The sequence below is a fragment of the Fukomys damarensis genome, unplaced genomic scaffold (genome assembly GCF_012274545.1).
Source record: "Fukomys damarensis isolate Sample0158 unplaced genomic scaffold, DMR_v1.0_HiC HiC_scaffold_18, whole genome shotgun sequence".
Taxonomy (NCBI): Eukaryota; Metazoa; Chordata; class Mammalia; order Rodentia; family Bathyergidae; genus Fukomys; species Fukomys damarensis.
In genome coordinates this window covers 54,776,320-54,788,490 of record NW_022900930.1, presented here as the reverse complement: position 1 = coordinate 54,788,490, position 12,171 = coordinate 54,776,320, and the positions used below count along the sequence as shown (strand labels likewise).

General features: G+C 40.8%; 1 protein-coding gene across 3 annotated transcripts in view; it reads left to right on the top strand.

Moving 5' to 3' along the window:
• Positions 1-2,665: 2,665 nt before the first annotated feature.
• Fbxo25 (F-box protein 25) overlaps positions 2,666-12,171 on the top strand; it is a 45,287-nt gene continuing 35,781 nt past the window's right edge. For 2 of the 3 annotated variants that reach the window (XM_010620352.3, XM_010620350.3), the window contains exons 1-2: positions 2,666-2,768; positions 9,133-9,273. In XM_010620352.3, coding sequence (XP_010618654.1) covers positions 9,140-9,273 — 134 coding nt within the window. In that variant the 5' untranslated portion in view covers positions 2,666-2,768; positions 9,133-9,139. Of the gene's footprint in view, positions 2,814-9,132; positions 9,274-12,171 lie in introns of all 3 variants that reach the window. The other variant, XM_010620351.3, reaches the window with a different exon arrangement.

Sequence of the window (12,171 nt, the reverse complement as noted above, 5' to 3'; positions counted from 1 at the left end):
ACCTTATTCGTGTAGAAAATGTGGGAAAGCTTTCAGCCTTTTCAGAAGTCACACCCTGTTACACACCAGAAAATTCATACTCATTAAAAATAAGTTCTAATTGAAAAAAATATGCATGTAGAATTTGCATCTCAGAGTGCATCAGAATAGTTATTTTGAAGCAAGGCAACACCAGCGAGGTAAACTACGATAAATGCTTAAAAACTTACAGGACACCAACAATGCTTATTGAAGACAGAGATGTTGGTATGATGAAAAACCTGTGCTGCCCCCCCCCCGCAAACACAACAAAAGTAACACTATAACTTTAGATGCATTTCCCTAAAATTGGGAATAGAAAATAGAGGCCTGTTGTTGCTCTCAGCATAAATCTGGAGGTTTTCATCAGTACAGTTAATAAATAAATAAATAAGGTGTAAGAATTAGAGACAAAAGCAGATGCAGAAATTCATCATTTAATGACAGAGTTGAAGTCCTGTGACTAGGTCATTAACTGGTCATTAAATGAAGAATCACTTATAGTATGTACACTACACTATTGAGAACAAAAAGAAATGGTCAAAGGAAAACTCCAACTTGATGACTCTTATTTGCATAACTCTTACATGCAGTACTGTAATGTATAACAACACAAAACTACATACAATCAGCAAAAATTACAAGACTGTATGAACAAGGTACAAAAAAACCTGAGGCTCTATAAACAAGATGTACAGAATGGTAACAAAAAAAAAGTCTAAGAGGTAGGTATTAAGTCCAAACTGAGTGTCTTGGTGGTAATTTTTAACAGTCATTAAACAAGTAGCTCATTAAACGAGGAATATCTGTATATGGTCATTTACAAATAAGAAGCCTTTGTAATAATGACTTAGCAGAACAGAAGAGATTCCAGATAAGACCAAAATATTAATTACAATTTGAAACATGAAAGAGATGGTATTAGTGGTTGAGGAAATAATAAGGCTTTTAGAAAATATTTGGAAGTAATTTGCTTGCTGAGAAGTAAGAATAGACCATGAATTATGCACAAAAGTAAAAATCCACAGGGACTGACAGAAATATGAAAAGCTTGTATACTACAATGGTTATCACATTGGGAGTAGGGAAACTACTCCCTTTAACAATTTTTTTAAAAATACACAGTTCTACTTATATGTATTCTCAGGATGTATATACCAGGAAATTAGTGTCTTGAATTTTAGTAATCAGATATTGGAAGCAATTTAAATACCCATCCAGGACAAAATGGAAAATTCTTACAATGGAATACTATACATGCATCTGTAAAAATGCAACAGATGAGATCCACATGTATTAATAGAAAAAGCTAAACAATGTTGAGAGGGAAAAATCGAATTGCAAAATGATGTACATAGTATAATGACTTGTTTTGTAAATTTGAATTAAAGTTTGCTTCATGAAGTTCAAAACTTTATATTGGTAATGGATACTGATGTGTGAGCAAATGAGTCTGGACTCTTACTAGCAGGGGCCAGTGAAGAGTGGAAAGGGAAAGGAACGAGTGCAGGCTTCAGCTGTTTGTATAAACATCTATTTCTCTTAAAAACTACAGTTAAGCCGGGCGTGGTGTCGCACACCTGTAATCCCAGCACTCCAGAGGCTGAGGCAGGAGGATCACTCTGAATTTGAGACCAGCCTGGGCTACACAGTGAGTTCCAGATCAATCTCAACTACATAGTGAGGCCCTGTGTCAAAAATACAGACAACAACAACAACAAACAAAACAAAACTACAATTAAGTATATGAAGATATTGGCTAATTGTGGAGGGTAGTATATGAATATCTTGTTTTATTTTTTGTATTTCTCTGTATTTTTTTACATTTTTCAAAGAATGAGGGGTGATGGATATGAACTCCGTACCTGTAGAAATCACATTTTAATGGATTAATTTCCAATCAGGTACTCATCTTTATAAAATTTTATCAACAGTAAATGGAATGCACTCTATATAATATGAAATTATCTATTTTATTAAAATTAAAAGTGACCCAAAAAAGTCTGTAGTAGAGACACTATTAAGTACACCAGAAATAATTTACAAATGTTTTTTCTTAATACGAATACCTTCTTGATGTGTTCCAAACATAAAAGCTCTCGTCGTAAAAGAGAAAAATACTAAAATTAACATTTGTACACATCTCTTACTACACGAGACACTGTTCCAGGCACTGCAAATGCCAAGTCCTGTGAACTCAGGGCACTCCAGGTGGGAACCCGCCCGCTCGCAGGGTTGGGCAGCTACCGCCCCGCCGCAAGTCTACCCGGGGCGCACCTCCTTCAGGGGCTGTGCTCAGCCGCGCGGGGTCGCGCCCACTTCCCAGTTGAAAAACCCTTCCATCAAGCACGGACACAGCTCCTCTAGGGCGTTCCTAGAAAGCCCTACAATTTAGGATCAGCGGACAGCAGGCTCTGGGCTGGTGTCCCGCGGCCGACACCACCCTGGTCGTTGACAGGGCTGCGGACGCGTCCTCCAGGCGCTGGCCAACTTAGCAGTCCCCAACCCTGAAAGGCCGGTCGCAGGGACACCCACCAATGGCGCCCCAACGCCGCGTTTACTGCGCATGCGCACACCGCGGCCAAGGAGACCGGGTAGCAACACGCCTCGCGGCTCCGCACCGGCCAATCAGTGCAGCAGAGGGAGGGGCTTGTCAGGGGCCCGGGCGGCGGCGAACGACTTCCGGCAATATTGCCTTTGCGACGCCGTCTGCTACGCCCAGGTCGTTGTGTTTCAGGCGGGTTCCACAGGTGAGGAGGGGTCCGCGGCGGCTCCGGGAGAGGAGGCGGCCACGGGTGCGTGAAGTGGTGAGGGGGCCTCGGGTCTCCGGGTGGGGCGGGGCGTGAGGTCTGCGGGAGGAGAAGGGGGTTCCGGAGGGGTGAGCCCCCCAGGCCGTTCCCGCTGAGCCTGAGATCTCGACCCCTCCGCATCCGTGCACCTGGCCTTCCCTTGCCCATCCTCCTGTACAGCGGTGGGGTCTCCGCGGGCCCTGGCTTGTCCGTCTCCCTCTCGACCCCCCGCCCCCTCCAGGCGCCTGCACCCTGCCCAGGTCTCTTCCTGAGGGTCTACTCTCCCCGCCCTTGGCCTGGGGCTTCTGCCTGAGCGAGACCCCACTCCTGCAGGCCACCAAGTGCTTGTCTGCTGCTTCTCTACAGTCTCCCCTGTTCTCGCTGGTGACCCTTGAGGATTTTGCATGTTCCCCTAATAGTAAGCCCATTTTGACCTTTCCAGTTGAATTCCATCTCCACCCCTGGGTTTATGCACACCCATTTTGAGCTCAACTGAGGAATCTAGAGAACCATCTTCTCCCTAAAGCTCTTTTCTTGCCAGCATTAAATCCTTAGCTTACAACCCTGATCAGAAAGACTTGTTTTTCCTTACTCTTTCGTGATACATTTCCCCCTGTCCTTCTGTGAAATATCTGTAATTATCTCTCAAGCTTTCTTGGTGTAAATCCCATTTCTGACGTACAACTTGCAGTTTACAATTTTTTGATGTCCTTTCGGGATCAAATTTGCCCACACTTATAAACTATTTGATCCTGAATTATTTGTCTTTGTTTGGAAATATTACAAGAAAAAAAGAGCAATAAAGCAAAATCAGATGCTTACCAAATTGAAGATCAATCACTGTTTCTTATCCGAGAACAATGAAAGTTATTATCTCAAAATTCATATTGAAAAAGAATAAAGAAGAAATAAATTCCTATACCAACATTTTTCTCTGAATTTGAAGCTGCCTTGCTATTTTCATTATAAAGTATATCTTTTTATACTATATGTAGCTCTTGCTTTATATACTCAACACAACATGTATTTTTTTTTTGAAGACCGTTTTAACTAACTGCGGTTAAATACTGGTTATTCCGCTTCTTTTTTATCTGACTTAACAACAAATAGCAATACATATGTAGCCTTTTTAAATGTATTAGAGATTGGATTCCTATCTTGTGTTTCTTGTTTTAGTGCTTTTATATTTAGATCAATCCTTGCTTTACAGAACATATTGGTAACATATAGTTTTTTTTTTTAAATAACCTTGTGATTTTATGGTATGTTTTATTTTATTTTCCAATCTAACATCAGTTTTAAAAGTATTTTCAGGTATTGCTGTTGTAAACATAGTGGTTAAAAGCATCCACATATTCTCATTCCACCAAACTCTTTGCCTCGGTGTCCTTATCTTTAATATAGAGATTAAACTTTTAAACTGAGAGTATCCTACCTTATAAGGTACTATGAGGACCAAATGAGATCATATGTGTGAATTGTTTAGAGTACTGTCTACCTTATACTATGTTCTAGTAAATATTTGCCTATTCTCATTAAGAAAAAGTATGGTAGTTGAAGAAAAGACATTTCTTGTTTGGTTCAGAATGGTTGTTTTTTGTTTTGTTTTTTGGTACCAGGGATCAAACTCGGGTCCTTGTGCTTGTGAGGCACAAGGCACAAGGCAGCGGAACCACTGAGCTAAATCCCTGGCTCTGGTTCAGAATGTTTTATTGCAAGAGTGTTCACCAGGAAATGAACTTCATAAAAGTCTTGTTCTCCTGCAGTACTCCACCTTCATGCCCTATCATATAAACTGTAAGCTAAGAGCGATTTGAAATAATTCAGCTCCATATTCTCTCTGACATAAATTAATATAAAACATGCTTATGCAGATACAAATTACATAAGCTATGTGACAACTGAGTATTCCCTTTGAATAGTTGCTCCTGCATATTTTCAAGAGTACAGTAATTTCTAGTTTTTTGTGCTTGTAAATTCCTAAGACAAACTTGAGTAAAGTGAATTAAAGTTCTAGCAATTCATGTCTTCAGGCTGAGTATATAAATTTCTTTAAAAAGTAGTGGGTTATCATTCTGTGTATTTAGTAACATTGTTTTCTTATTTGCAAAATCGGATGCTCAGAATGGAAGTGTTTTCTAAAAATGGATCCCCTTCCCCTTTGAGAGTGAAGGAGGAGGGAAGAAAGGGATGAAGGATGTTAAAAAAAAAGGGAATTAGAATATGTTATGTACAAGTACCAACTCCACAAAAGGAATGTAAATATATACTACAAACATGCACTGATAAAATTAAATTAAATAAACTAAAATTTACATAGTAAAAAATTTCGAAAGGGCTTTTAAATTGCATCTTCTCTCTCTTTTTTTAATTGAACCCAGGGTCTCACACATGCTAGGCCAACACTTTATCACTAAATTTCACCCCTTTTATTGTTTTTACATAAATCAACTTCTAGAGTCTGTCTCTTAGTTCATGAACTCTACACATTATACTTTAAAATAAAACTCAGTGTGATTCTAAGAGCATACCACGACAAATCTGTGAAATATACACTTCTACAGAGGAACAGATCTGTTCTTCTCTTTTGAGACACCTGGGGCATGAGCTTATTCTAGTTCCATGATCCATTCTTTACATTTCACTCCTGCCAATCCAAAAAACAAAAACAAAAAATTCAGACTAGACTATATTTCCCACCAAGTTTACAAGTATGTATAGAGTTGCAAAAATAAATTGGTTATATTATTAGAAATGCCACAGTGGCTCTTTATTTTGCATCAATACTGTCAAGATCAATTTTGAAGCCAGGAGATAAGTATACTAAATTGGGAGGCATAGTGTCTCCCCATGTGACTCACAGTCATGTCAGATGATGGACTGAGTATGGCTCCTCTCCCAATGGCTGCCACAGAGACCTAAGACCTGGTCTGTGAAGTATCAGACTGAAGTGTCAACTGCTGAGTTACATGCAGCTGAGGTCAGCATGACCCCAATTAAAATCCTTTCCTGATTTATGGCTTCTCACTGACCCAATGGGTTGCTGGTTAATTGCACCCAGTCCCAGTACCTGTTTGTTCTATCCAAGCAAGATAAGCAGTGTCTCCTCCCTTACAGCCTTGCTTGGCGCCACCATACCAGGCGTTTGACACCGTGTATTACTAGATGTATCCAAAGCATACCCTGCTCTCACTTTCTTCTCATACTTGTAATCAATAAATACTGAATGTCCTCGGGAGCCTTTGTCTTTGTTACCCAGCACTGCTCAGCCTCAAGACCCAGCTTTCTAAGTTTCATTTCTTTCTTCATTCCTATTGGTTTCGTGTTGTGTTGCCTCATAGGAGACCAGGACCCACTGCGGAGGTCTCTGAGAATGTCCCCTTCTCCATTCCCCGTAGGCAGACAGTCCCTACAACCATGTTTCTGTAACGTGTATCTGATGAGACTGCAGTTGCATGGGAAGCAGGCATTGTCTCCTCCTGCTTCTCTTGTGGGAGTGTTTTGTGGCTTACATATGAATGTTGTTGAGAATCATGGATTGTCTGGGCATGGGCAGTGGTCTTCACATTTTGCAGTGGTCTCTATCTGTGAAGTAGGTCTATAAGCCAAGACTCACCACAATGTGCTAAGCTATAAAGTTCATTTTTAAAGTATCTTTTAGAGCAAGAATTTAAAGACATGTGCCTGAAAAAAATGTTCTGAGCACAAATTAGTTTAACAAGGTTATGAGACCTTCTAGATGTAAAGAAAATTACTTCAGTGTATGTTTTGCATACTGGTGTAGGAACTGAGATCTGGTATTGAGCCATGTTGAAGTCTGTATAGTTTTTTTCTGAATCATTTTGGACTCTTCAAAGATAGTGTTAATGACCACTTGATAGCCTCGTTTTTATTAATTAAAAATATTATTTTTACTTAAATATATTTATTTTGGAATAAAAATATTCCAAAATAATAATTGGTGGCACTTAGACACTTGAGATATAGACTCTTGAATTTCTTAAGTACTCTGATACTATACTCTGTACCATGAGACACCTCAGTTCTTCTTTGTGTGTGTGTGCTTTTGTTGTTTTGCAGTGCTAGGGATTGAACCCAGGACCTCATGAAGGCTAGGCCAGCTGTACCACTGAGCTGTACACCAGCCATTCCAGGTACACTTCGGACATGCAAGTCATAAAACATTGCTCCACCAAAACTATTTTTGAGCAAGTTTTCTGCTGCTTTTCCCTAGCTCAACTCAAACAACGTCTGTTTTTTCAACTTCTAACATGTTTGGATTCTCTTATGTTGATCATTGCATTCTTTAAATATTCTTCTCTTGATTTCCGTCTACCTACTCTCCCTGCCTTTCCAGTTGTCTCTCCTGGCTTATCTCCATCTGCTTGCCCTCATCTGTTGTACCTCCCATTCCTCCTTTCCAACTTCCCTTTCTTTGCTTGTCTTCACCAACTTTGCCCTGATTGGTTGGTGTTCCTTAGGGTCTTTCTTTGGCCTGCTGCATACTCAGATTATTTTGATTTCGTGGTTGCTCTTTTTTTTTTTTTTTTACTGGGGATTGAACTCAGGCCCTTGGGCTTGCAAGGCAGGTGCCGGAACTTGTGAGCTAAATCCCCATTCTTGTGATTGCTCTTAATACTGGTGTTTTCTTGTATTACTTTCTAGCCTTTGTTTTCTGAGCCATGGATTTTTTTTTTTGTACTGGGGATTGAACTCAGGCCCTTGGGCTTGCAAGGCAGGTGCCGGAACTTGTGAGCTAAATCCCCATTCTTGTGATTGCTCTTAATACTGGTGTTTTCTTGTATTACTTTCTAGCCTTTGTTTTCTGAGCCATGGGACCTGTGCAGTCATTCATTCATTCAATAAATAAATGGGTACTTGGCTTTGTTCAAGTTAACTGGGATATAGAACTGGACAAGTTGTTGTATTTTCTTGGAGGAGAACAGAGGGTAAAAACAAATTATTCCAGATAGCCCTTGTTATGATGCACACACTAGATAACTCATCAGTGTGGGTTGAGGATCCAGACAGCAGAAGGGAGCATTTGCACAGGGTGGTCAGAGAAGGCTTTGTGGGAGGGGGCATTTGAATCTGCAGTGTTAGCCCTCACTCCCAATTAACTGATTTTTAATTGGTCTGGGATAGGGCTATGTACTTGTATGTTTAAAGATTTCCAGACTGATGTCAATGTATTTTATCAGTTGCAAATCACTGACCTAAGAGAAACAGAATTCCAGTCAGTGGGAAGAGCTAGTATCTGAGGTCTCAGTCTTATCAAATTGTAAATAAGTTTCATGAGGGTATAATATCTACTGCATCTTTTTTGTTTTTTCTTTTTTTTCATCACTGCAGATTATATTCCGTGCCTCATGAATGCACCTCAAGCACTCTACTACTGAGCTTCATCCCCAGCATTATTTTTGACAGGGTATCCCTAAGTTTACCAGGCTGGCCTCAAGACCTTCCTGCTTCAGCCTCCCAAGTAGCTGGGATGACAGGCACATGTCACCATGACCACTTTGTAGCATCATTTTTATGTCATAATTTCCATAACTGGATTTTAGTATATCAAACAATAGCATGTCCAAAATGGAAATCAACTTCTACCCCTCACCCCTTGCACAAGCCTGTTAAACCTTTTGCAGTAAGAATCTGGATGCCCTTCTCCATAAAGCCAGCCCATCCCAGAGTGCGGTCTGCTCCACCTCCCAGTGTCCCTCCCGCTGAAAGTCACCACTCAGTAGCCTCCAGTGCCTGTCTCTAGCTCTCTGTTCTCCTCAGTGCAAGCCTGAGTTCCTTGTAAAGCTCAAGTCTGATCAAAGCTCTTAACCTTTCAGTCTCTTGGTCCTCTCATTGATCTCAGAATAGAGCCTGACTCCTCTGCCTTATCTGGTCATCATGTCTTCTCCCTTCTCATGGCCACTTCCTCCTGGTAAGCCCTGTCCCATGTGACTTACCTAGTGCTGGTAAATATAAGTGCATTTCCAGATATGTTGCCTAGGATCTGTAGCATCGAATGCACTCTTCAGAATGACTCTGTGACTCTTGCTTGCTCTTTAGGCAGAAGTTTAGATGTCAGCTCTGGTAAGCTGTCCTGATACATGGTATCTTGAGTACTCATCCCATTTTATCACTTTGTTGTGACAAAAGTACTGTGTCATCAGCACTGTCTCACCATCCATTGTTAGCCAACATTAATGGTGAGCAGATAACACAGTGTTAAGTAGGAAATTTTTTTAAAATCAATGAAAAAATGCTCTTAATGAAAGGAATCTTTTGTTAATTTTTACATATATATTTTTAATGCAAATTACCTTTTTTGTAGGAGAACAATGCCATTTCTGGGGCAGGACTGGAGATCTCCAGGTTGGAGTTGGATTAAAACCGAAGATGGCTGGAAAAGATGTGACGCCTTTAGTCAGGAGCTTGAGAGAGAGAACAGCCAGTGCACTGTCACTCGTGACCTGTAAGTCACAGCCAGCAGAACTCACCAGCCTGACATTTATGGTCAGGTCCCTACAGAACTCCATAACTTGCAATTTTAGAATTGCCCATGAGAATGTGCAGTGTATGAAGTGAGTTATTCCAGATGAGCCTGGTGGATTGACTGATACTTACAGTAATCTGGGAGTTAAGAATTATGTTTAACCCCACAGGATAGCCGAGGAACCTGAGGAGATTAAAATATACTGTTTTGTTAGCATATGTCAAGGACATAGTGATAGTGGCTTACACTAAACAAAAGACCTAAATGTGTGAGTCAGTGTGGTGACGTTGATTGGTAACATCAGGAACTGAGTGATGTTCTGTCATGTTATTTTGCCATCCTGAGAGTGCAGCCTCATCTGCAATTTCAGAGGGGATGTGTCACCCACCTCATCTGCATTCCAGCTGGGGGCATGGATGAGATAATATGACCCACAAGTTACACACATCTGGTGTGTCTTCGCTGCATTGACTGGAGCACTGGCCTTAAGCAGGCTGGCATAGTGGTCTGTCTTTTGCATGGCCATGTGACTAGCTAAAAACCTAAGACTGCACAAACACTGAAGCAGGGCAGACAGCTGTGGTATGGTTACTGGCAATCCATGCTCAGTGGGAGCCGAGAAAGTGGAGGCTTAGGACAGTCTTGAGCCTCATCCTCTGGAGTATCATGGTACTAGTCATGGATTTTACTGAATGTTTTTATTTGTCATTTGCATTCTTAGCAGCTCTGCGTGTGTTGGGCCATCCGTTTTTCTGACAAGTCTAGTCCAGAGACTAGTTTTTGCAGTTTTTGAAGCAGAAATTAATTTTACATTTCTGTTATAGTGAAAATAGCACATATTATTTCTTGAGTATATTTTGTCTCTTTTTTGACTTTCTGAGTTATATTTAATATTCATATTGTAAAATTTGTTTGAAGTCGGTAATACTGTTGGTATTAGATAATTATGTTATGCAGTTTTGAATTTTCTAGGTGAGTGTTGTCTTATTTAATTATTTTACATTTTTATAGCACATTACTTAAGTTTAAAGTTGATTTAAAGTATAGATAAAAATGTCAGGTATCTCTTGTTATTCCAGATAGCCACTATAAAGTGTGGAGATTCCTGAAGTCATAGTTTAGGATGAAGAAATAGGTTTTTAAGAAGCTGAAATCAAAAGATAATTTTACTGCTATTTCTTGTGTATTTTTTTGCTATCATCCCAAATATGTTCAAATGTATGAGAACTGATTTTCTGCCCACGTACACGTGGAATCGAAGAACCCAGTCCTGGTGTTTCAGTGGCTCCAGCCCATGTCCCCCTTCTCTGTATATGTGCTTCCGAAGTGAGCACTATATCCCCCTTCTCTGAATACCCACTATCTTATCCCCTTCAAACTTCTGTACAAGTCCTTAGAAAGAGCATGCCAGCAGACCCCTCTCTGCTCAGTGAAAAAGGTCCACATGTCTTCAGTAGAACAGAAGGTATTACATAGCAGTCACACTGCCCTCATGGGGCAAGTGAAGGATTTGCCAGCTCTCTTCTGTCTCCATTTGCCTCGAAAGTTGAAACCTTCTCTTTCTCACTCTGCCTTTCTCCTCTGTCTTCATATCAGGATCTGTGGAGAGGGCTACCCAGCCAAGACCACAACAGTTGTCCAGTGATTGCTTCCTTCCCAGGAGGAAAAGCTGCTTAACTTTGAACCTAGAATTGATAAAATAAAACCACGTGTAGCCATCATTTCTATGTTCTGTTACTGGGGATTGAACCCAGGTCTAGGTGGATTTTCTGCCATTGAGTTACATCTCCAGACCTACAGCCACCATTCTAAATGTTTCAATAAAATAGCCTTATCTTCCTCCACATATCTTTGAGAAACAGCACTTCCAATTCTTTTATTTGGAGTGGGCTTTCTAAAGTTAGAGCAATTACCATAGTAAAAATAGAGTAGGTGACCGAGATTCTATGTCAATCTTTTTTTGTAAACATGCATGAAAATAGAACTTTATTAGTGTCCTCTTGTTTAAATTCACTTAATTTTAGAATTGAAAGTTCAGAAAAAATAGGTGAGAAATTGCACATTCATTCAACATCATGATACCACCAAAGCCAGTGAGGATGCAGCAGATGTTAAACCCTCTTCTGAATACTTAGTTCTTCGTTGAAGATGTGTTATCATTGGAACTTACAAAGTGTCTTTCAGCAGAGTACCGCATGATGCTCAAAGTTCACCTCACATCCCTCTAAGGCTCCTTACTCAAATTCTTTGGATGCGTACAAAGGAGGAGGGAACAGCCAGCCCAGATCCAGTGGAAATGGCCAGCAGTTGCAAGGCACTGAGCGTGTATGCAGCTAGCAGCAGAGGGTCAGGGCAAGCAATAGGGCAACACAATGACTGGATGAACAAGAAGGGCCGTGCCAAGGACTAAGGGCACAGAAGTTGTGGCTGCAGAAAAGTTGTGCCAGGTAAATAGCAGGGCTTGACCTCTCCATCACAGTGTTGCTGCCACAGTTTATGGGTCTTTTTGTTTTTTGTTTGTTTCTGGTTTTTGATTTTTGAGAGAGCCTCTTGCCCCCAGCTTGGGGCTGGGATTACAGCCATGCACCACCCACAGTTCACATTGGATGGGAGAGCTTACACATTTGTGTTGAGGAAAGCTGTGAAGAAGAGCATCTAGGCATTGTCTGTTGGATTGCCTCCCTGTCCTGTGAGATACCAGGTATGGCTGAGGATATGCAGAGGTCCCTTGTTGCCCCTGTGAAGTCAAGCCTTGGGAGGCCTGTGCTCAGCCATGTGTGTCACTTGGATCCTGGGGGGTTTTCTTTCACATTGGTTCATTAACTCCTTACCACCGTATTTTTGTTTAAAATCTCATTAAACACTCTATTTTCAAGG